This window comes from Electrona antarctica, assembly GCF_951216825.1.
Source record: "Electrona antarctica genome assembly, chromosome: 3".
In the NCBI taxonomy this organism is placed as follows: domain Eukaryota; kingdom Metazoa; phylum Chordata; class Actinopteri; order Myctophiformes; family Myctophidae; genus Electrona; species Electrona antarctica.
This window is the reverse complement of record NC_136808.1, coordinates 16,804,140-16,831,935: the sequence shown is the minus strand read 5'-3', so window position 1 is coordinate 16,831,935 and position 27,796 is coordinate 16,804,140. Positions and strand designations below refer to the sequence as shown.

Below are 27,796 nucleotides of genomic sequence, written 5' to 3'. Positions count from 1 at the left end.
AGACGGGAGGCTTAGACATTAAAGGGGAGTGGCACGGCTAATTTTCCGTCGGCATACTGTCTATCCATGGTGCATGGACGGTCCTGTTATTCACATCAACGTTTGTCGTTTGACAATAGTCGACTCGAAACCAAACGTGGCATGTGGAGTGGGCCTCTGTAATGTGTAGCCTAATTAATTCATTGCTTTGTTTACAATAGTAGCCTACAGCGGTATGACTATGAAATCAGCTGACGGCGCACCAACGTTATTCAATATGGACCAACTACGTACTACTACACTTTGAAGAAAACCACGAGGAACGGCCAATTTTATTGACTGCACTTACTGCAAATGCAACGACGCCATCAAGTGGTGACTTTTCATATTGCACAACATGCAATGTAAGATTGTAGTCATTGTACACACACCACATAAAGGAAAAAGAAAAACATACTAAATATTATAGTGTAGGTAGGTAGGTGTAAGGTTACATTCACAAAATCATGGCATGTGTTTTCATGATACAATAGGCATGTCATTCGATACTCCATGCCTGGGTAGGTAAGTAACAGCATCTCCACCATCTATGACGGCTGCCCAAATGCCAATTACTGTATAGAAACTAGAGCACAATACCTTTCCAGCCCTTTTGCCTCCTTTTTTGGGCATCCCACTTAAGTTGTTGAAGGAAGCCCAACCTGTCTGTGTCCGGGTATGTCCTAAACTAGACTGCCAAATATATAAAAAATAGTCTGCACCTATAATCTAGCTCTGAGATGGTATGTAGGACTGGTTGGTATTTAATGACCTGCAGTTTAGCCTGGGATGCATAGCCTACCATTTTTGGGTTTCTGATCCGGTCGAGAGCGGAAATAACTTACGTCATGACTCATGACTCATGTTGTAGCCACTGGTTTGTAGTCATCAGGCCGGAACCACCAACCTGGAACCAGAGAATTTCCCAAAATAATTCCCTGCGATCAAGGGAATCATCATTATAGGGCCTAACCAATAAAACCCTTGATGCTGCATAATTCAGCTTATAGAAATAGTTTGGTATATCCATCCTCTATTCCAACTCTAGTTATACTCGATTCAACTTAAATGGGGATTGGGGGAACTAAAAGAAAGCGGCACGGAAATAGCCGGAACCAGAGAACTGGAACCACTTTTCTTTTTCTTCTCAGTATCCATTGTCTAGACCGGATCACACAGGCCAGTTTGGAACGAATACCAGGCTTTCCTGGAAAGTGTGGTGAGTCGTGACGCGAGGTTACTAATAGGCTACGGTCAAAGGTAAATGGTAAATGGTGCATTTATATAGCGCCTTTATCCAAGGTGCTTTACATAGATTGTGCATTACATTCACCCATTCATACACCGATTGCGGCGGAAGCCATGCAAGATACCAACCAGCACATCGGGAGCAATTTTGGGTTCAGTGTCTTGCCCAAGGACACTTCGACATGTAGACAGGAGGATGTCTGGTTTATCACAGAGATGGAACATGGATGAAATGAAACAGGAATGTGTTTGTACATTCTCACTGTAGATGCATAATATTTTAATTTTGATATGTCCTTCGACTCAGTTCCACTATTCTATTGTGACGTGCTATGTACATCCTTTTCTTTGCATAGCAGCCATTCTCTCTCTCTCTCTCTCTCTCTCTCTCTCTCTCTCTCTCTCTCTCTCTCTCTCTCTCTCTCTCTCTCTCTCTCTCTCTCTCTCGCACGCACGCACGCACGCACGCACGCACGCACGCACGCACGCACGCACGCACGCACGCACGCACGCACGCACGCACGCACGCACGCACGCACGCACGCACGCACGCACGCACGCACGCACGCACGCACGCACGCACGCACGCACGCACGCACGCACGCACGCACGCACGCACGCACGCACGCACGCACGCACGCACGCACGCACGCACGCACACACACACACACACACACACACACACACACACACACACACACACACACACACACACACACACACACACACACACACACACACACACACACACACACACACACACACACACACACACACACACACACACACACACACACACACACACACACACACACACACACACACACACACACACACGCTCTATAGCACCTTTAAGACAAATTACCAGGAAGCCTCAAATTCAAATGTCACCTTCTAGAATCCTCCTCTTAGGGTTACACTATGAACTGAACTATACTGTACACTTAAGCCCACAGGTACATCTCAATAGGCTTATTATATGGTGGATTCTGCATGTGCTCGGCAGCTCAGAAGTCACATTGTACCAGTTAACAGGGCCCAATGGGATGACTTGTGTGTGTTTTCCATCGCCTTTTAATAGCCTTGGTCAGCAAATTACATTTCAAACTAACGTAACTGCTTCTCATTCACTAAAGCTGGTGGATGCGCATTTCAATGGATTTTGTGATGGTTTATTATGAGACTTACTTAAGCCCTGACCATGAATCCCTACTTCCTCCAGTAATAACTTAAGCAGTGGATACTGCAAATCCACACAGCATCCAAGTGGTACCCTACCAATGCTTCTACGATCAATGATGTCTACACTTTTACTTCTCTCGCAGGTGGAGAGAAAACAAGTGGACAGACTATTAGCAAGTCAATTGAGAAAGAAATGAGAATAATGGAACCAAATGTCATGGCCATATCATGGAATTTGCTGTGCACCTTCATGCCCACGGTATGAACACTACTCATTTACAGTAGGTGATTCATGGTCTTTCTTCTGGTGCCATATTGTAAGTCATGTACACTTGAACTCAGGTGGATTGCGTTGACGCTATATTGTTTGCATTTTTGTTCACTGCATGGTCACTGGTCCACATATTTTGTGACCATATGGACTTTCCTCTAGTCTCGCATAGCTGGGCAACTATTCCACAATCTCTGAATGCTACTGTCTGGATTCTGGAACCAAGCCCCCTGAAAGCTATCAGGAAGTTGTAATGGTTGTCACTTCCGTTCTCAAAAATATATTATAAACTATATTTAAAACATACTGTATTTTAGAATTTTTATTTGTGCTTAGCAGCAAGCTATACCTGTATATGCTTGGATTATTTTGATTTACATTAGGACAAACTGTAAAGACATAACTGTAAAGACAAAATGAAAGTGGTGGGAGGTGGGACATCCACTTCACCCCCGAACATTTTACGTGCTTCCCTGTAGACTATAGCCTATGATGAAAGCATTTGAAAATTGTGTGAGTCAACAGTCTGGCTTGAGAGACTATTTTTCCTCAAACACCACCCTTCGGCTAAAATTTCAAATTGAACACAAGATATCACAAAATATTCTACTTGTATGTACATTCATGATCCCTGCAAGATGATCACTCCTGATTATGGTGACCAACCATGGCCATGGTACTGTAGCACCATTAATGTCAACGCAATAGCCTTGGCAGTGACGAGTTATCAGACAACATATGGACATTCTTGCACAAATCATTACCTACAGTAATATAACCATATGTTGAGATACCAGTGGGTGTGCATGTGTGCCCATGCAGATTGTGCCCATATATATGGAGATTACCACCATCAGCACAAATTGCCGTTTTTAGCCAATGGTTTTATGCCAACATTCAGTATGGCAATCTCTGACACCAGGGAGCCAATCCAATGCACAGCTTTGAGGAGAAAGAGGCACACAACCTATGTAGAAACACTGCGGTGCAACAGCGGAGCTAACATGATCACAAGTTACACCAGAGGTAGTTCCACAGACCACGTTCAACCCAGATTCAGCTCCAACAAGGGGTTAAATTAATTTGCTCCTATGCCTTCAAAACCGCTCCCAGAGAGCACTTACATGGGCGTCTGCAATTCAAAACTGGCCCCTGTAAAAAAAAAAGTCCCCCCTCCCATTTCTTTCTTTTATTTCTTTTTTTGTAGTGTGTATAAGCCTATATGAATCATAACAAAATAAATCATCATATAATATGATGATTTATTTTGTCTTGGCGGCACTCGACTACATCTCGTGAGTCGTACCTCACTATGCCTCTAAGCCATTATAAAATACAAGGTAACCCAAACTCACACCTCTTGTGGTTTATTGCTTTAAGTTCTCATGTAGTAAAAGATAATGTAATTCTGGAACAAAATACGAAAATGCCATGTAGCTAGCTACTGTAATTAAACACCAGTTAACCAGAGAGGCAAGAGAGCGCTAATCTAGGCTATATGAACACATTTCTCTCGTCTTTAGTGTGATTATGATACCATTACCAATACCATCACACAAAATTGCCAAATATTCAAAGGTGCACTTCACCCCTTTTGCAACGAGATCTTATTTTAATTATGTTAATTTGGGAGACAAGTGGGTAATATGTGTTTTTTAGATCTTTTAGTATTTCCAAATGTCCATGATGTCAAGGACACTGGGCTCACTTACTTTCTGGACTACATGTTGTAAGACTATAGACATATAAAGGTCTGTATCTCAACGGAAGGCAACATGGAGGCAATGGCGATGCGTGATTGGATTGCATTGGCAAGCTTTCCCGAGATTCCTTGCGAAGCATAGCGGAAGAACGGAAGGGGACGTTCGGTAGGCCAATCAGAGGCGTGACTCCCTCTCTCCCGGCAGCACTTGCCTTCCGAGATTCCGCTTGACTTCCTCCTCCTGTTTGAGACAGGTCTCTCCAATGAAAGTGCAGTGACCAATGGGGCATCTATATATTTTTTAATACAGGTATCTATGCAGACATATATATCTATGAGTAAGACAGCCCTCCCCCTATCCACAAGGAGGAGCAGTGCGCCAAAGCATTATGGGAATTGTAGTCCAGGAAGGAAGTGAGCCCAGTGTCCATGACATCATGGACACTTGGAAATATTAAAATATCTAAAAACACATATTACCCACATAAAAAAACCCAGTAAAGTGTTTCTTGTCTGAGTTGTCTCCCAAACATCATTAAAATAAGATCTGGACTGGTTGCAAAAGGGGTGAAGTGTCCCTTTAAGCAAAGTGGCGACCTCAACACATGCTTGGTCCACAAGAGGGAGGTAGAGCTGCTATAAGGTTACTTACCATCTGTCTGATTTGGCCATCGTGTTGTTATTCTAATAGTAAAACTGCAATTTGTAGCCAGTGGTGTGTAGCCTTGCCTTCCCAGCATGCCTCGAGCCGAACGCACCAGCTCTGCAGTTCTGTAATACAGTTTTGTAGAAACATTTATTTATGTGATATGTTGTTTTATTATATTATATAGCCTTTTGTGTGCCTTTGTTTAGTAGGCTAACAGTGCTAATTCTTAGGAGGAGAGTGATATGATAACAATCCACTGTGCGCCGAACAGGGTTCTGGTTAGCCTCGGTCCCAGAACACCTGGCTGTGTGCGGTTGGCGGTTTGATGTTCTTCTCATTGTTCTCAGTTCTGCCGCGACACGTTCTCTAACTCTTAAGTAAGTTTTCATGCCCCAATCCTTTACAGAACAAATCTACCGGTCATTATGAACCATGTGCAGGCATTTTATGTTTGAGCTGCATTCTTTTCTAAAATCTAAATGGATAGGCTACTGGCTACCCCCATAGAGTATTAGGGCTACCTCCTATCTCTGGTCCATAGTAGGCTACTTCTCCTGTACCCATATATTGCCCCTGTGCCGAGCCGTTCTCCTAGCTCTGGTCCATAGCTCTAATGCCGTTGCATTAGATGCATTATGCAACGACTTAGCTATGGACCAGACTAGTCCAGAGCTACGTTCTCCTAACGCTATGGACCAGAGTAGGCTACTAGGCTTCCCCCAGCGACCTAACTTGCCCGTGGCTACCCTTAGATGTCACTCTTCTCTTATTTCTGCTCTCTGGCAAGTGACAATATTGTTTGTGTAAAATGTTCTACCAACGATTAGGTTCCAATGGTTTGAAAAAAAAAGTATCCCATTCCCATACACACCTGACTGAAGGCATGGGGAGAGATGTTTTGCACAAATTGCACTCCGTCCGTGTGTGTGTGTGTGTGTGTGTGTGTGTGCGCGCGCGCACGTGTGTGTGTGTGTGTCCGTCCGTCTGTTACCAGCTAATCTCTGGCACCCAAATTTTGCACACACACTCCCTGGATGCCAACGATGAACCTCTGCCCCAAATTTTCCAGAACAGCCTGTTATAGCGCCACCAGTAGGCCGACTTTTGAAAAACACATTTCTTGATATTACTCCTCCGGATCTGTCCAAAAATTCCGCAAATCGTTACACACTATCTCTATAGTCATGTGTTCAAGATGGATCTGTCTGATATTTCAGATTCCTGGCTTTCAAACTTTGCAGGATTGGCCGTTTTGAACAAAAAGCCTCAAATCATGAACGGAGCGTGCAATTTACGTGAAATCTTTCACGGACTTTCCTACTAGGCTGAGGAATATATCCCACCCTTTTCACATTGGCCTGTTATAGCGCCACCAACAGGTGTATTTTTGCAAAACACATTTTTGGAACAAAATGCCTCAAATCATCCAATTGCCATCCAAGGCGTAAGAAGAAATGTCACCCTTTTCACATTGGCCTATTATAGCGCCACCAGGAGGCCACAACCTGACCTGCCCTGGTGGAGACCTGTGCCAGGGCACTTTTTCTAGTTTGAATTTGAAATTTGTATTTATTATTTGTATTTTGTATTTATTAGGCGCGTGCATGGCATGCGAGTGCGTGTGTGTGTGTGTGTGTGCGTGTGTGCGTGTGTGTTATGTATGTTAGGTTAGGCCATATGTGACGAATATATGATTCATATTACTTATTAGATAAACTTAAAACAAATTAAAAATACATAAACTCAAGCTGATTTTGTAGGGTTTCTCATGACTTGTAAGCGCAGCAGTCTGGTCTCTTTTGTTCCCAGAGCAGATTCAGCGAATGGGCCATGGGGGTGGGAGGGGAGGGGAGGGGGTGGGGGGACACGGAGAGAGAGAGAGAGAGCGCGAGGGAGAGGCCGGGTTTGGGATACAGCAGAGAGGGATAGAGGAGGAGAGAGAGAGAGAGAGAGCGAGATGCTGACAGATTCCTGATAGATGTGCAAAATGGCGCAAGCATGTTCGACCTCAGCTCGCCTCCAACTGTAGCATTGTAGGTCGGAACATGTAGAGCTGACGCTGGATGTGTATTGCTTTTTTCTTCCACTCACCTTGCGTTGTTTTCTTCAAGTAAACTGGGATATATTTTCTAAGTGTTTAAATGGCTACCAGAAGGCACTGCCTTGTTCCCTGCTTTTTGGGGATACTCCTAAATGCTTTAATCGGTAAGTGGCGTTATTCTTATTATACCCCCTAGCGATGAAGCACTAACACCTTTTGTAGACCGGAATTGTCATGAATCTGTTGTTTCCAAAAGTGGTGCATGCTGCAAAGTAGGCTAGATGCACCACCACTGACCATGCCGATTGCCGACTGTCTATAACCCTGAACTTGACCATTATCTTGTCGTTGTAGCCCATTTCTACATCTAAATTTAAGTATTCTGAATCTGGTTCTGTATTGCATCAGTTGGTGGATATTGAATCAAACCACATAGACGCGCAAAAAACAAACAGCATGTCATGTTTTTAAACTGTGCAGTTATCCAGTGTAAAGAGACGCGCTGTTGTCAATGTATGACTCGCTTTTGGATGCACCGCAGTTTAATATTGAACAGACACGTTTAACAGTTAACAGAGTTTCTTCGTGGATTTGAATCTTTATTTGAATAATCATAATAGCCTAATACATTTTTTGGCATTCATTTCTAAATGATAATATTGCATATTTTCCCTGTGCAAAGTGGTCTCTCTTTAACATTAGGCTAGTCTAGTATACAGAATAGAACTGGCATTTTCTTTCTAGTAGTAGGGTTGGTGATGGTCAAGAGGGTCTCAGGGATCCATTAGGACTCGGACCGTAGGCTACTGTACCCATTTAATTATGTCCTCCTTATGCCTGCATTACTAAGCTGCTGCAATCTGTTGAATAACTTTTTATTTATAACTACAATGAGTAGTAGTAATAGTAATGAGTAATAAACTCATGAGGTAGTTTTTAGCCCCCAGGCTAGTTCACTTCATATGTTTGTTGAAAGGGATACTTTGCCAGGGCGATGATATATTTCATTGATATCAGCTGACTTTTAACATAGTAGGTTGAGATCTTGATTTGTCAGTCTTTATACACTCAACACAGCACCCTGTGGATGTCTGAAATGACAGTGGTTATTGCTGAGGGAAGAGATAAAAAGACTGTGGTTATTGCCTGCTGGGAAGAATATTTGTACAGATTAAATGTCAAGCTTGTCCCTCTCCTCCTTTTCAAAAATGCTTTCAGCCTTTGTTTGGTGTGATAGACAGTTTTCCTCTCTCTATGTGAGGCCTCTTAATTCAAAGGCTGGAAAGCACATAGGCTAGAGGAGTTATTGAGTGTTTACAAAGTACTGCATGCACAGCATCTGAGAACGCGCTGCCTGGAATAGAAGAAAAGTGCACTGGGGTTCATATTAATGTCTGGTGAGTGGACTGTGGTTGAACACAAATCCACATGTTATCACAATGATGGCTAGTGATACATTAACAAAACAAAAAACAACAACATAATACCTGACATAATATTGTATGAAAAGTCAAGCACTGCACTTTCACAAGTTATTTCAGTATTTGATGGGGCTACATGAATCAACAGATTTGTTTTCCTGAAATCCTGATTTATTCAAAGACGGTTTATGAGAGGGGAAACACAATATGCAGGGTTTGGAACCTCAAGACACCCACAAACAGCAAATAGACATGTTGCATCATTGCTACATTATTAGTTAGAGGAAATAAAATGTTTCTCCATAGTTGGGGACAAAATGTGAAAACCAATCTTTTGTATCCTCTTTTCCATTAAAGGTGGGCAAGTGATATTGTTAGTTTAAAAATATTTTGTGGAAAAAGTCAAAGCTCTATATTCTGACATTGCTATAATCTAGTCTAGTGTTTATGTTTTTCCATCTCTTTAATAAACAGAAGAGTACCCATTTATCAGCTTGAATTGGATTGTTTTTTGTGTGCTCATCTCTTTGTGCCATCATCACTTTCACTTGTTAATACTGCATCATGTACGAGTTCCCTCTCCTGATTGGATATAATTTGTATCCTGAACCTGAAAATGCATTTTCTGTTTACTAGAGAGATATGGAGACCCCTGTTATGTTGATTAAAGGAGAAAAAGGTTGCGCATCAGCAATGGTTTTCAGTGGAGTTTGGTACTAGCAATGATTACTATCAGAATATAGACCTGTTTAATATTTATTTTAACCAAATAATATCTCTACCTTACTCTACCTTAACATGAAAATATATTAAACAAGTCATGGAATCATCCAATTGAGCAAGTAGTTAACGCTTGTATAACATTTAGTCAATAAATATATTGACTCAATTATTTTAATCTTCAATATAAATAATATCTGACAGCAAGACTGCAATGGGAGCTTTCTTGACGGCCAAGATTAAATATGTATTGTAATGATTAATTCAGGAGGGATGGAGCTATCTTTTTGTGTGCAAGAATATTCCCAAATTATGTTTTTAATGGATTCCACTTGCAGTGACAGTACTAGCAATGCTGTTATCTCTAAACAAAGTTATTGTTCATCTGTGGCACGGGGAAGCTGATGGTTGTTTCAACACATACTCCTTGTTTTTCCATTTTCATCTTGCATGTTTTTCTACCTTACAGCACCGTTATTTCTTCAGTAGAGTTTTGATGAATCTGTTCCTCTTATCAGGTAAACACCCTCCCAGTTAAAACTATACTCGCTTGAGTATTGAAGTGGTTCAAATGGAAGGGCATTGATTAATAATTTACCTGGCAGATTGCCTGTCGGAGAGACTGCAAATATAACGAGTGTTCACACAGTGTTTCCCATGGATATAGGGTGAATATTGATTGTTAGCTGTCAGACATACAGTATGCAACAGCACAGGCTGCTCTTCCATTGCATTTCTTTGGGATATCAGGAGCCTGGGTAGCTCTTTTTAATGTAACGTGAACAATGGATACTTTTGTTAAGCTGGTTGAATTAAAAAGAAAAAATCTAAACAATAACAATTCTACCAGATAGACTTTAGATTGTGATCAGTCACGATCTCAACCGTCAGTCACTATCTCAACATGTCTGCATGAGATTTAAATTCAGGACGCTTTCAGAAAATTCCCAAATTATGATTTTAATGGATTCCACTTGCAGTGACAGTACTAGCAATGCTGTTAAATCTAAACAAAGTTATTGTTCATCTGTGGCACGGTGAAGCTGATTCAGGGAAATCCAATGCTTTACATCTGTGCCCTGGTTGTTTCAACACATAATCCTTGTTTTTCCATTTTCATCTTGCATGTTTTTCTACCTTACAGCCTTAGAGCAGCCTTAGAGCAAATTCAGTGTAGTAAAGTCAAAAAACAAAAAACAAAACAAAAAACCAAAAAAAGCTGTAGCTTCACAAGCTTTCATATTACACCTATAGTTGTGTCAGTAGCCCGTTATGGCCTTGCACAGGTGTCAACATGGGAAGCATGTGGCACGTCCCCAAGCTCACTTAGCTCTGTCACTGCTACCTCTTTCTGCTAACTACGTGTAACTGTCAGTAGCCAGAGTGTGATCCTCGCGTTACAGTGGGAGCAGTAAACCTCTGCGCTAGCTAGCCACACTTATCTGTCAATAGTAAGCCAGGGCATGAGCCACACTTAGCCCAGCACTTGTCTCTGTCAGGCAACAGGCTTTCTGGTCTCGCCCAGATGTAATCCTACACGCTAGGGTGTCCTTCCTCCAATAAAACGAGCGTGAAGATGGGGTGCGTGTGTGAGGTTGTGCATTTCTGCGAGCTCTTGCGTGCGTGTGTCAGTGTATGCTTATACTGTACATGTGCATCTTTGCATGTGTCCATGGCATGCATGAGTAGGCCTATATGAGTATTGTTGTGGCCACTGCTGTCTCTAAAGCCACTGCTGTCTCTAAAGCCATGCCTTCCTCTCACCGACATGTTCCATACATGCAGTGGTGGATTAAGTCGTAAAACATTTTTACTTCAGTAAAAGATCAATACTGCAATATAAAAAAAATACTCTGTTACACGTAAATGTCTGGAGTTCATAATGCACTTAAGTAAAAGTACAAAAGTATTGGCTTCAAAATGTACTTAACGTACAAAAAGTTAACTACTCAGTATGCAGATTGTCCCATTTCAAGTGTATGTATGTTTTGTAATAATAATCAAAATCTAGTAATCTACAAAGTAACTAGTAACTCAAGTTTTCAAATAGATTTTAGTGGAGTAAAAGTACTCAAGTACAAATACCTCAGTATAACAATAACATACAGTTACATGGATGCAGGATGCATAGCGCACATGTACGCACAGATGTGCGTACATGTGCACGCGCACATACACGCGTGCGCACACACACACACGCGCGCGCCCGCACGCACGCACGCACGCACGCACACGCATGTACACACGTAGACTTACACCATATCGCTGAGGTGTGTTAATGAAGTGGTCCCTCTGTCTCTTTATCTAGTGAGTCTCTAAATGCTCTTACCTAGCCTAGCCTTCTTTTACTCTGCCTGCATGGTTCAGAGATAGCATTCATTTCCATTCAGGGTGATTCTGTAAAGGTCTATTCTGTTTTTCATTGTACCGTTCAAACCCTCATTTGTTTGCCAACCAGTCGAATGCCAATCTTTTCAAATATGCTTTAGTAGTTTTACAAAGCCAAAGCAGAAGCAGTTATTTCTAATGCAGGAATGGCAGCTTATTTAATGCATATATAAATGGCTCAGCTGAGATTTATGCAGTGCATTAATGAAGCCATTTAATAGCCATGCTAACACATTGGCTGCATGTTGATTCAAACCACACACAGTGAAATGCTCAGTGTTCATTTGTCCATTTGTTCATCTGGGAGTGGACACGTAACCAAATGGACCCTTCCGAGTCCATTTGGTTACATGTGTCCAGTCATTAACTCTCAGTTAACACTGGGGATTTTACAGTGCAAGCATTGAACACTGCTTGCACTTTGGCTGTTATCTGGCCCTCTGCAAACTTGCAAAGCTGGATAACATCGATTAATATAGCAGGGGACTGAACATTCTAAACTCTTTCATTTAAAGAAGATATCATTTGACACCTTTGTCTACTTCATAGCCTCATTCGTGTCCTGAAGCATTCATATATAATGGAGTTTTTTCCTTTTCTTCATATTGAGCCTCATCCATGTTTTGCTCCTAACATGAAGCGTGACTGATTGGCTGTGTGTCCTCAGGCACTGTGCGCTCTGTATCTCTCTCTCTCTCTCTCTCTCTCTCTCTCTCTCTCTCTCTCTCTCTCTCTCTCTCTCTCTCTCTCTCTCTCTCTCTCGAGCTGCTTCCTGTGGGTAACACTTTTGCTTTGTTGGAGCAGAAGAGCCAGCAAAGCAGTGGCCTGAATGGCTCTGCGTGGCTCTGCCTGCCTGGCTCTGGGCAGCACTGTAGTCAGTGTAGCCGTAGCGTACCAACTTGGGTCGCTCTGGGAGGCAGCAGTGCAGCCAGCCAGTTAAGGGTTAAATATTTCTCCTCTCCTTGTTTTTCATGGATGTCTCTTTGGTCCTATGGACACTTACCATGCTTTTCAGAGAGAGAGAGAGAGAGAGAGAGAGAGAGAGAGAGAGAATATGTCTTTCCCTCAGTGTTCATTATGTGATCCTCATGGACGAACATGTCAATGCATTCCTCGTATGCACCTAAGGGGGAGTATTTCTGGGACTCGGAATTTGAGGGATGACGCCGGAGGTTCTCTGTTTTGACCCCTGTGCTGCTGCGGCCCCCCAGCCCCCTCGCCCCCCTCCAGATTCCAGGGCCTGGGGCAGAGGCTGGTAGTGCTTTAGTCCATCAGCAGCTGAAACGTGATACCTGGAGAGCCTGCTAAGCTCCTCTTTTATGGTACCAAGTCAGGTCAGCCTGTTTACATCCTTTATTTATTGTTCTCCCTCTGCCCCCCTTCTTTGCCCCAAGACACTGCAGCCACTAAAATCCTCACACAGTTGTGAACTAGTGGGCATATATAACTAACAACAGACATTATTTTTGTTAGGGCCTTTCTAGGAAGTGTGTGTGTGTGTGTGTGTGTGTGTGTGTGTGTGTGTGTGTGTGTGTGTGTGTGTGTGTGTGTGTGTGTGTGTGTGTGTGTGTGTGTGTGTGTGTGTGTGTGTGTGTGTGTGTGTGTGTGTGTGTGTGTGTGTGTGTGTGTGTGTGTGTGTGAGATGGAAAGAGAGCACAAGTGCAAAGGAGTTAAATATGTTCTTCTGTTTTACTGCTTTCCCCTTTTAGTCTTGCTTGTGGACTTGACCAGGTAGACAATTAACCTCATTGCCAGGTTCAGCCTGAGTGGAAATACAGATATAGCTGAGTGACTAATAGCCACAGTGAGATTACACATTGACCCACTGCTGTGCCCCCACTCCCACACACACTCTTCTCTCTCCCTCTTTCACTGAATCAGGATCTGCTCTGTCCAGATAAGTGACAGATAGGAGAGGATTTGGTATGGAGGGTATCCTGTCTTCAAGTCAGCTTTGATGCGTGATATTCTGTGCCTCAGCTCAGCTCAAATGTCAGCAGGTCAGCGGGAGAGGAACAGAGTCCTATGGCCCCTATAATGTCGCCACTGGTGAAAGACGAAAAACACCAGTGGCTCGAGGCACACAGAAACTGGTGACGGAGTTCAAATCTCCCTCCCACTGTCTAGAAACCTCCTGCTCACACCTGAAAAATTGACACAGATTGGTTGTTTTATTTTAATCGCTTCAGGTTATAATATTATTGAAAAGCACCGGCTGTATCAGTGTCATACAGTAGAAGGATGCTTCAAGGAGAATCACGTAATAATCACTATGTTCCTACTTCCATTTTGATGGCTGACCTTGCAGGTGATTACAGTGTGAGGACACGTATCAAAGTGCCCAGCAGGGAGTGCAATGTGCCATAATGGGAGAATGAGTGGGCTTTCAGTTGTTATCTCCAAACAGATTGACACTGACAGCATACGGTTGGGTGCATTCTAGCAGTAGAAACTGACAGGTAGTTATTTGGGAGTATCTCTTGAGAGGTTGGTTGGCTTGTAACCGAACCTAGCTATTGATTGATATCATCCATCGTGTTCTATTTGAATTATAAAGTTTCTGGACGTGTGTGTGTGTGTGTGTGTGTGCGTGTGTGCGTGTGTGCGTGCGTGCGTGCGTGCGTGCGTGCGTGCGTGCGTGCGTGCGTGCGTGCGTGCGTGCGTGCGTGCGTGCGTGCGTGCGTGTGTGTGTGTGAGAGAGAGAGAAAGAGAAAGAGAGAGAGACACGTGTGTGCGCGCGATGCTCTGACTACACTACACAGGTGGTAGTAGCCCCAGAGGTCTTTTTGAGTCATTCTGTGACACAAACACAGTTTATCCCATTTTGAACATTTTGCAGTTCATAAAATATTAATTAAAAATAAAGTGTGAGTGAAGGGCTAATGTAGCTAATGATGTAGGAATGTACTGGGCTTGGTACAGGTACATTAAGTACTTGTTAATTGGTTAAAATGTTAATTGGTGTCTATAAATGGCAATATGCTGTAAAAATGTTATGACGTACCTAGCATTTATTTGCCCTCGGTGAGCGTAAAAAAATAACAAGAATTTATCAATTATCAATTAATTACCAGCTGCTGCCTTATCTCCAGAATTGTGCTATGAAATGTTTTGATGAATTGAAAATGGTGGGCCCTATTGTAAACAAGTGTAATGCTTTATGGTGTCGTCCACTCACTGTTAACAGTTTTTGTATTGAGTTGTACTTGAAATGTACTGTAATTCTGCAAACTGTTAATCAATCAATCAATCAATCAATCAATCAATCAATCAATCAATCAATCTGTATTTATGTGTGTGTGGAAACAACAACAGGATCTGTCCAGGTGACTCTGTAACTGTGAGTGTAGCCTTAGCCTACTACAAATGTAACCAAAGGGTGAAAGGACCCTTTCATAACAATAAACTGTGAGACTGTACAAATGGACTGTTATGGGTCCATTTGGTATTTGTACACTGTCAGGTAGGCCATTCTCCAAACCATTATATACTGTATCGTACCTCACGCACAGCTGTCGGTTGTAGTAGTTGACGTTGGCTTGGCAGGTATTAAAGAACATCTCTCATATGTGTCAAAATTGCAGGGGTCCGCGGTAGTCTGCGTGGAGATCTGCGGGTACAGCAGGGGTCCCCGCGGAGGTTACTGCGGGGGTCTGCGGTAGTCTGTGTGGTGGTCCGCGGGTACAGCTGGGGTCCCCGCGGAGGTCACCGTGGGGGTACACGGTAGTCTGCGTGAGAGTCCACGGGTACAGTGACTCGACTGAGACTCGAATGTGTTACTGTTACCCATTAAATCAGCGGGACCCCCCAGGAACCCCCACACGGCGTTGCACCATTCAGTTCACACGGGTGGGCATTTTTATCCTCACATTCAGTGCTCAGCCAATCAAATTCACTATGGGGTACACACAAACACACAAAGCTGGGCATAAGAAAATTGTCATTGCCCTCCCTAACCAACCGCCCTGATCTGAAGGTGTGCGTGTGTGTGTATGATAATGAAACAAAAAATACTTATTATATCAAATACTCAAATGTAAGTGATAGAACTGGGTGACCTACTATTTATTGGTATCAGGTGCATGTACTGAACTGTACATTTGACGTGTGTGTGTGTGTGTGTGTGTGTCTCCAGGTGTAACATGTGAAACAGAGCTCTCCTTCACCTTGGAGCCCAGTGACATCATTGCAGTACAGGAGCAACCTCTCATGCTCCACTGTCAGGTGGATGGCATCCCTCCAATCACCATGCAGTGGAGGCGGAACGGCCTGCTTCTGACTCAGGACCTACATCACACCACCTTCATCAACGGCTCGCACCTCATTGGTCACTTCCAAAAGACCAAATCCGATGGCTCGTCTGATGAGGGCGACTATGAGTGTATGGCCCAGAGTTCCTTTGGCCTTCTGGTGAGCCGCAAGGCCCGCGTTCAGGCAGCCAGTAAGTGTCTTATTTCTCTGTGTGGTCCAACATTGTGTTTTCTCCACAGGGGCCATGAAAATGCTGTGAAAGGCTTTCAGCTGTGCTGCAGTTTTAACACTTTTAAGCCTAGCTCAGACCAAAGATTTGCAATGAGACAAGACCGCTATGAGTCTGAATTATACCTCATCATATGATGGCGTCGCAACTGAAACATAGCCAATCGGCAAGATTATCGTGAATCGTGAATGTAACACGCGGTGAGCTTGTAGATCTGCTATTTTTGAGTGGTGTAAACCACTCCTACAACTGGCTCAAAAAATGAGCACGGTTGCTATGGTCACCCAGTTCACACGGGTGTGATTTCATTACGTCAGACATTACGTCAGACCACAGCTGATCAGTCTATATAAGACCTTACACCACTCAGTTCACACGGGTGTGATTTTTTATTGTGCAACCATCATTTGATGGAGCATAAATTAAGCGTCACAATGTTACAGAGAAAAATCACAGCATTGCACTCTTTGTGTGTGATGCAGTTGATGCACATCTACAGCGCTGCTTAGCAATGTACTGTAAGTCTTTGGCACTCTCTGGAGTTTAACATTAGCAAGCCTCCATGCTGAGGGTCTTCAGACTGCTTTGTGGGAAAAGCAATAAGCTTGAAGCACCCCCCGGCAGCCCACTCACTGGTGGAGGCACCAAAGATCAATTTTCTGTGGTTCTACCCACAAAGCTCTTATTTGAATTCCATTTAATTCCCTATTGAGTTATCAGCACTGCCATGGTTTGTGCAGAACATGCTTAAAACTGCTGGATTGAGTGAAGAAAGCCAAGATTATAAGCAGCAACTCTGTCTGTCTGTCTGTCTGTCTGTCTGTCTGTCTGTCTGTCTGTCTGTCTGTCTGTCTGTCTGTCTGTCTGTCTGTCTGTCTGTCTGTCTGTCTGTCTGTCTGTCTGTCTGTCTCTCTCTATGTTTCTGTTTGTCTCCCTTTTCTCTGCTTCTGTCTTACACATGCAGGACTCCACTTAAATGTGCATAGAGAGACAACACTGAACCAGACATTGTCCAGTGGACAATGCCTGGTTTGGTGTGATGCTGAGATGTTACAGCAGAGCTCTGTACAGAGTTAAGGGTTTCTGAAGCCCCTCCTGTCATATGTTTGGTAACAAAGAGTTGGACAAAGCCTGGTAGAAGCCTGTTGATTCCTGGCCTGTGCGTAGACAGCATACCGCTGTGCTGTTGTGGCCATGTGGCTTTTCTGCTCAGTGGGGTATGGAGGTTACTAGGAGCGTCTTGTTGGCCAAAGGGAAAAGTCACTCCTGCTCCCTCGCTGGCACTGTCCAACACACAAAACCTTTAAGACCTCCCTAAACAGTCTTTCTCTCAAGGATCACAACGTAGACTCAATTTTAAATCCTCTCCCGTTCTGTAACAAGGGAAAGTCCTGAATGAGGATCCTTCATGGATTCTTATTGAATACTTGTTGCATGTGGCTGTGTGGGAGACGTAGTCATTGACAGATTGCTCTCTGTCACCTGTAGACAGTTTCTTGTTGCTTTCTATCCGTCTGGTAGCATTTTGTTACATTGGCTTGCATGTGTGGCTATGGTGTAGCAACCCAAAATGAGAAATACACAGAATCAGAAACAATTTAAAGGTAGTGTAAGTCATATCTTTTGTTGAAAACAAAGTTTTCTCCCATTGATGAATGTAACCTGGAAGCCGTGGGGATGCAGGTCTGTTTGCAATGTGCAGGCAACTACAGCTCAAGTTCAAGGAAACCTCCCCCCACACACACACACACACACACACACACACACACACACACACACACACACACACACACACACACACACACACACACACACACACACACACATACACACACCATTTATCTTTAACTCATTGATTAGAGACGGACTGAAGGAGTACCAAAGGTTACATTCTGCCCTCTGACCTTTGTGGGTGGTTATGGGTCTTGCGGAGGGGAGTCTTTCCCTTGATGAAATCATCTCCTCTCCAGTAGTGGTGGACAGTAACTAAGTACATGTACTTTTTCCCCAACTTATTCATTTTTTTTTCTCATGACTTTCACTTCGCTACATTTCAAATAGAAATATTGTACTTTTGACTCCACTACAGTTTCAGGAATGGGCTCTTTGGACCCAAACTTACAGAAATATGTTATGAATGAACCACTTAAAGGAGAATTCCATACTAGAAGGCTTTCTTACCTTTATTTGTAGTTGTTACGTCCCCATCAAAGAGATCCAGGTGTTATTTTGTGCAAAAGCGCATTATTGGCTATTTCCCCTACCATAAGCCCTCAATGATTTGCATTGGATTGCATTGAATTGAATGGGGCTATTATATGGGGTGTTGTGCTAATTCGCTTATTTCCATCACTCAAACATATATATGGTCATTCTATCATCTACTCAGGCATATGTGAACACCCCAGACAGTTTTTAAGTTGCTCGATTCAGTAGATATTTGATGTAAATGTTAGCCCCGCCCCCTTCCTATACAAACCCATTGTATCCATGTTAACCATGATAGATTCATCGAAAACACCTGTGCTTTTTCTGGTGACTGATATTGTCCTTCTAATACGTGAGGGGCTGTGTTCTTTCATGCACTATTTTCATTTATTTTCATTTTAGATTTTTTTGTCTCTTCCGGCCTCCTCCTGGAAGAGGTTATTTTCCAAAGTATTATAAAAAATCACACCTGTGTGAAGTGAGGGGTGCTAATATATTAAAGTCTAACTCATGTTGATTAGGTGATGTAATGGTGATGTAAAACAAACGGTGACAAAACAAACATTAAATTCTCTTTATTGTTAATGGCATTTCATGTTTGTGTTAGGGACAAGATGACGTACATTTTCCCTTCATTGTCTATGCTGTTTTTAAAACAAACATTAAACCTGTATATAGGAGCACCCCTCGTAAAATAAATGAAAACAGTAAATGAAAAAGCATAGCCCCCTCACATATTCGAAGGACAATATCAGTCCAGAAAAAAGGACGGGTGTTTTCGATGAATCTATATGGTTAAAATGGAGTTTGAAGTTTGAAGGGTTTCTATAGGAAGGGGGCGGGGCAGCTAAAATGAATATCAAATATCTAAATACTGAATCGAGCAACTTAAAAACTGTCTGGGGTGTTTACATAAGCCTGAGTAGATGATAAAATGACCAAACGTTTTTTTTTAAAGTGAAATATCCCTTTAACAATAACATATACTTTGTAAATTGTACTTTTGTACTTTTTTACTGGTACTTATGGTGGAGAAACTTGTACACCAAGCTCTCTAAGCTTCACAACAATCGAGACAGCGAAAAGCTGTTTCCTTGCAAACTCACCCTCCAGGGACCCTTCAAAGGGATTATAATTCTAAGAAATGAACTTCCCACAGTGTAAAATGCTCCTTGTATTGGCCCTTGTTGCATACTTATATCTGTAGTGGAGTAGAGATAATTGCCATAAGGGAGTCATTTTGTAATTGCTTTATGCTGCATCTTTGACCATTTCTTTGAGGTCCATTTTATTTTCTGTCACGCAGGGGAAAAAAGCCCAAAGGCTGTTAAAGTCAAATCAATGGGGCTTTGATAGCACCTATAGACGTGCTGCTTGACATAGCCTGATCTTGGAATCATTACAAATCACTAGGGTCTTGTGCTTTCCACATTAGGGCAATGTATTACACAAAGCAAAATCCATATTTCCCCTTTTTTCCAAGGCCAAATGGATATATTTTTTAACGGGGTGTGTGTGGAGGAGGGTGGGGTCTGGGATGGGTGTCCCTTCTCAGTGAAGGACTGTAAGAAGATAGATTGAGATGAGAGATGGCTGTCACCAGCTGTGTATTGTATACCAGGCGTACAGAACCCCAAACTCCAGCTTTTCTCCAGCAAATTGTCCATGCAGTGTAGTCTCTACCCGTAGTCCAAGCCTTAATCCACGAGGCTCTTATGTCTTAGGTCTTCGACACAAGGTCTCAGAGTTGGATTCCAACCAAGAGGGATTTTAAACATCTAAGCTCCCTTTCATCCCTTTCGGGCCCACTGATAGGGTGTAGAGTTTTCCATTTTGGACTATAAGCAACATCTTTTCTTCTTCTCCTTTCAGAGCGCTGGTATAGAACCGTTGCCCAGTGTTATATCCTGATGAGGATCAAAGACTATTATTTGTTTCTTTTTTCAGTTTGTGTGTTAAGACTCATGGTCCGTTTGTTCTGCAGGGTTTTGAGGGGTTTTCTGTGTGCAATATTTGCACCTCCCCTCCAACAGAACACTGACTAGTGCCACTGTCATACAATGGGTGGTGTGATTAACGTTACTGCAGCCTCTTTATTGCCCCCCCAACACACACACGCACACACTGGACAAAGCTCATCCTGCAACACCACCTCCCTCTATAAATTTCACTTCTTATTTGCTTGACGACCATTTGTGTGAGTTCACGGTTGGGGGCCGCTGTAGGAGGGGGCCCCATCGCCCCTCCAATTCGTCTATCGGTCCAGGAAGCCCTGTTTTGTTTCATAACGTTATCTCTTTGATGATCACTCTCTCTTTCTCTCATTCTCACTCTTACTCTCTCTTTCACCATATCTCTCACTCGTTCTCTCTTTCTCCATCTCTTTTTGACCATCTCTCTCTCTGACCATTTCTCTCTCTCTCTCTCTCTCTCTCTCTCTCTCTCTCTCTCTCTCTCTCTCTCTCTCTCTCTCTCTCAGTTCCTCATTAGCTTAGACTCAGGAAGCTTTTCATCATTTGGATGAATGACAGGCTGGTACAGTGGACCCCTCCCCCAGTGCACACCCCTGTCACCAGGCAACACATCACAAAAAGCCCCCTGTTACAAAATAGGTTTTTAGGATCAATCGAAATGACCTGCTTTTCCCCCGGCATTAATTGGAAAGAGTTTAGGCTTTGTTGAGGCGTAATTTATTTTCCCTCAGTCCCATTCATCTCGGCACGACCGTAATTGACCTCAGGAAGCACTGGAAAAGATTTGGAGACACTGTATGAAGTGTCTCGCTCAGAAAAGGGACGGCAGGAGCAAACAAAATGAAGTGGACAATAGAATACGCGATAAGCAAAATACAAATGGCGTACGTTATACACATTATGTGTTTGTACATCCTGTCTTCTTTTAACTGGATGGGTGACTAATCCAGCACCTTTATTATGCACAGGAGATTGTCACGGCGAATTGCAGTTCTTTTGTAACGGCGGGCCGCTGAACGAGACTTTAAAGCAAAGGAAGATTCCAGGGGGCTGTCAGAGATGAAAGACAAGCAGACAGAGGATGACTGTAAAACGTGTTGCGGTTCCTACCATGGGCTGTCATCTGTGTGTGAACTTAACTGCAGCTCCTCTCGGGTGTACATGTAAATAGGGCTGACAATGTCACCCAGACAGCAGTAAACAACAACACACACGCACGCACACAGTCTGATGGAAAAGCTGCATTTATGAGAGGTAACATACAGCAAAAAAAAAGTGGCCACTGGCAGGTATTCAGACTGCAGAGAGTGTGAGTGATTTATGAGGAGCCATGTGTGTGTGTGTGTGTGTGTGTGTGTGTGTGTGTGTGTGTGTGTGTGTGTGTGTGTGTGTGTGTGTGTGTGTGTGTGTGTGTGTGTGTGTGTGCATGCGCATGCACTCGTGTTTGCTCGGAGGGATGATGGTGACTCTCCATCACCCTCCCACCTTCCTAGCCCCCACCCCACTCCAGACCTCCTGACTGGCTGATTGCCGAAGCGCCATCCCCACGAATCCCTCCAGCTCCCTTTGTCTGTGTGCCAAGCCCCGCCCCTCACCCGACACACACACATACCCCCCCACACTCTCTCTCTCTCTCTCTCTATCTCTCTCTCTCTCTCTCAACCAGCTTATTGGTGATTTATAGTTTCTGCACGCCGGTGTTGAGCACTTAAATATCAGATCTACAAGCTCACAATGTGTCGCTGCACAATGCATTGTGAGCTTGTATATCTGCTATTTTAAGTGCACCGCACGGCGTGAAATCAAGTACAACTCAAGCTTTACCCCAGGCCTTTGAAGCCACTCCAGTGCATCCCACTGTCAGAGATTACTGACTGTAGGCTGCTCATTAGTTGTTTTTTCAACCTATACTTTGTTTAGTTACACATCAAGCATGCAAACTTTGCTACCGTACTGTGCATTATCTCACGGTTCTGTGATTTTTAGACCACAAAGAAGATAGGATAATCACATTGCCGTTCGTCGCTCTAAGCCGCCAGGCTAATCAAACGGTTAGTGATTTCCTCATCGTTTGTGGGCCGGTATGTGGGCTGATATTAAACTGGATTACATTTGAAGTAGCTAATATGCGTCCTCTCCTGCTGTGTGGTCAGTGCCGAGACGGAGGAGCATCGAGAGGAAGTGAGGAAGAAAGAGATATTTTCCCGGCACTGAATAGGTGGGCGGAAAAGATGAGAGCTTTGACCTCGGCTGTGTAATTACAAAACAGAAAGACCCGGCTGACTCTCGCTATACACCTGCAGACTGAGCATGCTAATGCACCACTTATGTTTATTATTCATAATGGCTAATTTTGTCTATAACAGTGAAACGTGGATTTGTTGGCTTGTTTTGGGATGATGGCTATAGCTTGTTATTGGACTGAATACAGTCGACGCGGACTGTATTCCTTTGTAAGCTTCACTGCTGTCATCTAAGCCAGTATTACAGTATACAGAAACAGAATCTCTCTCTCATAATCTCTCTCTCTCTCTCTCTCTCTCTCTCTCTCTCTCTCTCTCTCTCTCTCTCTCTCTCTCTCTCTCTCTCTCTCTCTCTCTCTCTCCAATGCCTATCCAGTAGCTGTTTGTCTTCCTCTGTGGATTGAGTTGCTTTGTGTCAGCGAGCCAAGCAAACAGGCTTGCTAAATGTGCTTCATGAAAACACTCGGGGCATTTGCATTAACAAATGCTCGAGCTCAGCCCGAGTCCCCCATGGGAAATGAGGAGTGTGAATTTTTCCATTATTTCTAGTAGATGACACATCATTGGCCTCGAAGCCTGCGGAAATTCACCCAGGTGTCCCTCAGTACTGTCCTGTCACTACTCGGCATGGCATTTGTTTATTTCACACCTGTATACCGTTGCTGTCGGGGTGGAAACCTTGTATGTCCAAAAGCATTCCTTTTTAGATGGTTATTTAAAATAAATACAAATAAATGTTTTAAAATGGTGAAAATAGCCGATCTGCATGCTCAACAACAATACGTGAGCTTGTAGATCGGCTAAATGGTAAATGGTGCATTTATATAGCGCCTTTATCCAAGGTGGTTTACATAGATTGTGCATTACATTCACCCATGCACACGCACATTCATACACCGATGGCGGAGGAAACCATGCAAGGCACCAACCAGCACATCAGGAGCAATTTGGGGTTCAGTGTCTTGCTCAAGGACACTTTGACACTAACTCTGGGGGAGCCCGGATTCGAACTAGCAACCTTGCGGTTGCCATCCAACCACTCTACCCCTGAGCCACTGCCGCCTGAGCCACTGTCCCTGAGCCACTGTCCCTGAGCCACTGTCCCTGAGCCACTGTCCCTGAGCCACTGTCCCTGAGCCACTGTCCCTGAGCCACTGCCCCTGAGCCACTGCCGCTACTACTACTTTTGTGTGACACTCTTGTATGATGAAGCAGGGCAGTGGTTTTCAACCCTTTTCATATCAATGTCAATTATTTATTGGCCATTTGAGCCTCGGACCACCATTTGATGAGATTTAGTGTCTCTGACCCAAAATATTTTATTGTCATTGGATAATATTTTGTCCACAATTCCATGCTGTATTGATGTTGGTACCATAGGAGAGATAATTCTTCTGCAATTCTTCTACATTCTCTCGAGAGTTAAATATACTGTATATAAGGGTCCATTTGGTTATCAACTCGCCATCATTTAGCTGGAGACTATACCTGGAACCCCCTCAAGGACCCACTGGTGGTCCCCGGACCACTGGTTGAAAACCACTAAAGTAGGGCATTTTCATTTACAAAAAGATAAACAAACCAAGTTCAGTTGAGTGAAGATACAAGGTTTCTGCCCCGACAGCAACAATATGGCATGGAACTGCATCTTGGTGAGATATGGTAGAGTCATTGGGTTATTGACAGTCTGCAGCAGGGTAATTACACCTTTACTATTAGCTAGATTTACCTTCAACCTATGCGAATTGGATTTACATTAGAATTACAGTTTCCAGTCTAATTGACATGAGATGGTTTGGGGTCCTTTGGTTGTGTATGGTTCGAAACAGAACACGACCAGATACATTTTGAGAGATGGAGGCATTCGCAAGAATGTGACACTAGTGTAAAACTGCTTTATTCTTCCATTCAGCTCCTGTATCTGTGTCATTTTAGATTTTAGCTATACATAATATATTTATAAATGTATAAAACTTATGTTGCTATAATATAGCAACATACTGTATGTTTTTCAGAAAACTCTTGTGGTCAAAAATAGCAGATTATATACAAGCTCGCATCGTGGCACAAAGTGACACTTTCAAGAAAAATCACACCTGTGTGAAGTGAGGGGCACTCTTATCATCGTACATCATCATGACGTAACATGTTGATTTGCTCAAACACATATCACGTAAATTCTTCATTCATTGTCAATAGGAATTTAACAAATATACCGATTTGACACATATGACGTACATTTTCCATTCAATTTAATTTTCTTTGTGTTAGGACAAATATCCAATTTGCTCGTCTACATATGACGTACTTTTTATTTTATTTTTATTATTATTTATTATCTTATTTTGATCATAAGACCCAATTACTGACTGTCAAGTCTCAGGTTTTCTTCAGAATGTCTATGACACTGATTTATTATGATGACACTATGGCACATTTGGAGTACAACTAGTAACCAAACAGATTTCCTCATCGTTTGTGGGCCGGTATGTGGGCTGATATTAAACTGGATTACATTTGAAGTAGCTAATATGCGTCCTCTCCTGCTGTGTGGTCAGTACTAGTGGTTTTCAAACGTTTTATTTGCATGGACCCCCATAACTCTGAGAGTGTACAAATGGAACCAACGGGAACCTTACAGGTCCATTTGGTTCCATTTGTACACTCACAGAGTTACAGACCTGTAATGGTTTCTGTATGTGTTTCTGGTAGGCTAATATTATTATCAACTCATTTTGTATGTCAGGGACACCCTTGCCATGCATAGTCCACAATGGGCACCGTTGGAGGTGCGACAAAGAAAGCAGGAAGACCATCCTTCTGTATGAAATAATAATGTCCGTGGCAAAATGTTAATTTTGAAAAGAATGTCCATCACACGCCAGCATGGCGATGACCCCTGCATGTGTGCACTGCTGAGGCAGGCTGCTACATAACATCTGCTCAGCTACTGTCTAGCACTGAATAAGCTCCCTTCTGCGTTTCTGTGTAAACATGACTCTGTAATTCCAGCTCCCATACACAGAGAGAAATAAATATGGAAAATGCAAATTGCTTATGTACTTTTGCTGCACTGTGTGATGTTTTTGATCGCCACCGATCAAAAACATCACCCCGGAAAATCGTAAATAATATGAAGGTTTCATTGAAACCAGAGCCATCTAATAGAAGAGTTGCGATATTGAGGGGGCAGAAAACAGCCCGGTCACATGGTTCATGTGCTCGTGCGAGCCCATAGACTCCAATGCATTCCGTAAACTTCCGGTTATCCCCATGCTCAATAGAAGTCTATGTAGAAGAGCTGCCATTGGACTGGCCCCATGAAGTGAACATTGTTTGCGTAACTCTGTCTTACTCTATGGCTCTGATTGAAACACAGCACTATCATTGACCATGCTCTCTTCTCCCCCCTCCTTTCTAAAGTGCGCCTCAAAGCGTCTTCTAACCTATAGCCTGATTCTTGTCGTATGACAGTCACAACGTGTTTCCAGCGTGTATAGGTTGGCTATTTTCGAGGCGCAACAGAGCATACATTAGGATGTCCAAGATGCTCCCAGGTCTGTTTATTTAAACACATGGCTCCTCCCTCGCTCTTTAACCATATTTCCCCCAACGCCCATATTTTGGGCTAAACATTTAAAAAAGAATGAAAAATCAACAAGCTTGTAGATCGTTTGTGGCGGATCGATCGTCACAAGATGATTGGTAGAAGTGAAGTCGTTCTGTTTATGGTTTGTGGATGCACATTTCACCGCGGGTGCTCAAAATATTATAACTCCAACACACATTTCCTATATGTTCCCTATTCACAAACAATAACTTACAATAACAAATGGACTCATAGTATTTATGCGTTGTGCAGATCATTTTCATAACTTGTGTGAGATATTGGCGTTCTACTGCCGATTGATTTTCCGTTTCCATCCTCACTGGGTGCTCGAGGAGGGAAGAAGTTGGAAAGGTGCCAGTGACATCAATAACTGAGGAGACCAACATCCAGGCTCTTATTTCACATCACAGCAATTACTGATGTCTGAACAGCTGCTTATGTGTCTGTGTCGCTGCCACTGTGTTCCATGTCTCCACTCCCACTGCTGAATCCTTTTCACGCCAGTTGTCTTCTCTTTGTCTAGTGCGAGATCCCGCTTAAACCCTCCAGACTTAGTCAACTGGACCTGAGTTGGCTCAGTACTTGGACTGCTGTTTTCTGTCTACACCAAATCTCTGTGAGCTTATGAAATGAAATGAAATGAAATGATTACTATATTTACCCAGGGTATCTGGGCTAAGCTCAAGAACTTGTTTCCAGCCAGGCCCTGCTCATAGAACATTTCATCGTAGTGGTTCAATGCCTTGTTCAAGGGCACTTCAGCGGTGGTAATTTTAACGTGTCGGACCGCTGATTCGAACTGGCGACCTTCCGGTATCAAGACCGCTCCGCAATCCGTTCGGCCACCGCTGCCACATTATACAGTAGATTGACTATTTTCGGCCTATGTTCCGCCCCCCAGAATACGGATGCAGCTGTGGTTGAAGTGGCTAAACGGGTCATGCCAGGGTGATACTGTCTTTACATGTCACATTCCTCCAGGTCTCAGTCTATCTCTGCTCCACATGATGCCTGTTAGCTTTTTTGGTTTTGTTGGGGTTTTTTTATGTTGGATTTATAAACCGTTTAACATGCTTTGTGTGCATGAAGGCTCTTAGTTATATTCTGTTTGATCATGCCAGACTTGATTAATGTTATCTGATGTCTTTATTGGGTGAAGTTCAAGTTTGCGCAGTTAGAGCAGTGCTTCCTTAGAGCCCCTCCTTACATCTGACAAAAGCTGAGACCCCCCATAAACACATGCACTCCAAGCATGCACACGCACATGAACACACACACACACACACACACACACACACACACACACACACACACACACACACACACACACACACACACACACAAATAGCCCATCAACAAGTGATACAACGCATTGCCTATATCAGAAAATATGACCCAATAAAAGTTATGGTTTTGTACAACATGTTTAACATTGTGGACTACCTTCAGTTGACATGGCCTGTGATCTTTGGCGTCCCCCCAAGGAGGGCGGGGTGGAACACTGCTTTAGGGCTGGCCGCCTCAATCAGAGCAAGTGTCCTCAACACAGAGAGGGAGACTATGTTTGTCTTGTGTCTGTCTGTCAGTGGCTGAATAAATCAGGGTTGTGCATGACATGTGTGCGAGTGAGTCTGTTTGGCAA

The 27,796-nt window shown here is 43.2% G+C and overlaps 2 protein-coding genes across 4 annotated transcripts in view; one reads left to right on the top strand and one right to left on the bottom strand.

The window, feature by feature from the left end:
* The window catches only part of ano5b (anoctamin 5b), a 41,083-nt gene extending 34,973 nt beyond the window's left edge, over positions 1-6,110 (bottom strand). For 2 of the 3 annotated variants that reach the window (XM_079497606.1, XM_079497607.1), the window contains exons 1-2: positions 5,942-6,080; positions 5,074-5,192 (exon numbers count right to left, since the gene is read on the bottom strand). In XM_079497606.1, coding sequence (XP_079353732.1) covers positions 5,074-5,192; positions 5,942-5,955 — 133 coding nt within the window. In that variant the 5' untranslated portion in view covers positions 5,956-6,080. Of the gene's footprint in view, positions 1-5,073; positions 5,193-5,941 lie in introns of all 3 variants that reach the window. The other variant, XM_079497608.1, reaches the window with a different exon arrangement.
* Positions 6,111-7,211: 1,101 nt separating this feature from the next.
* igdcc3 (immunoglobulin superfamily, DCC subclass, member 3) overlaps positions 7,212-27,796 on the top strand; it is a gene marked incomplete at both ends in the record, with an annotated part of 83,088 nt that continues 62,503 nt past the window's right edge. Inside the window, 2 exons of the mRNA XM_079497134.1 lie at positions 7,212-7,275; positions 15,776-16,081. Of these exons, the coding sequence (XP_079353260.1) occupies positions 7,212-7,275; positions 15,776-16,081 (370 nt within the window). The remainder of the gene's footprint in view (positions 7,276-15,775; positions 16,082-27,796) is intronic.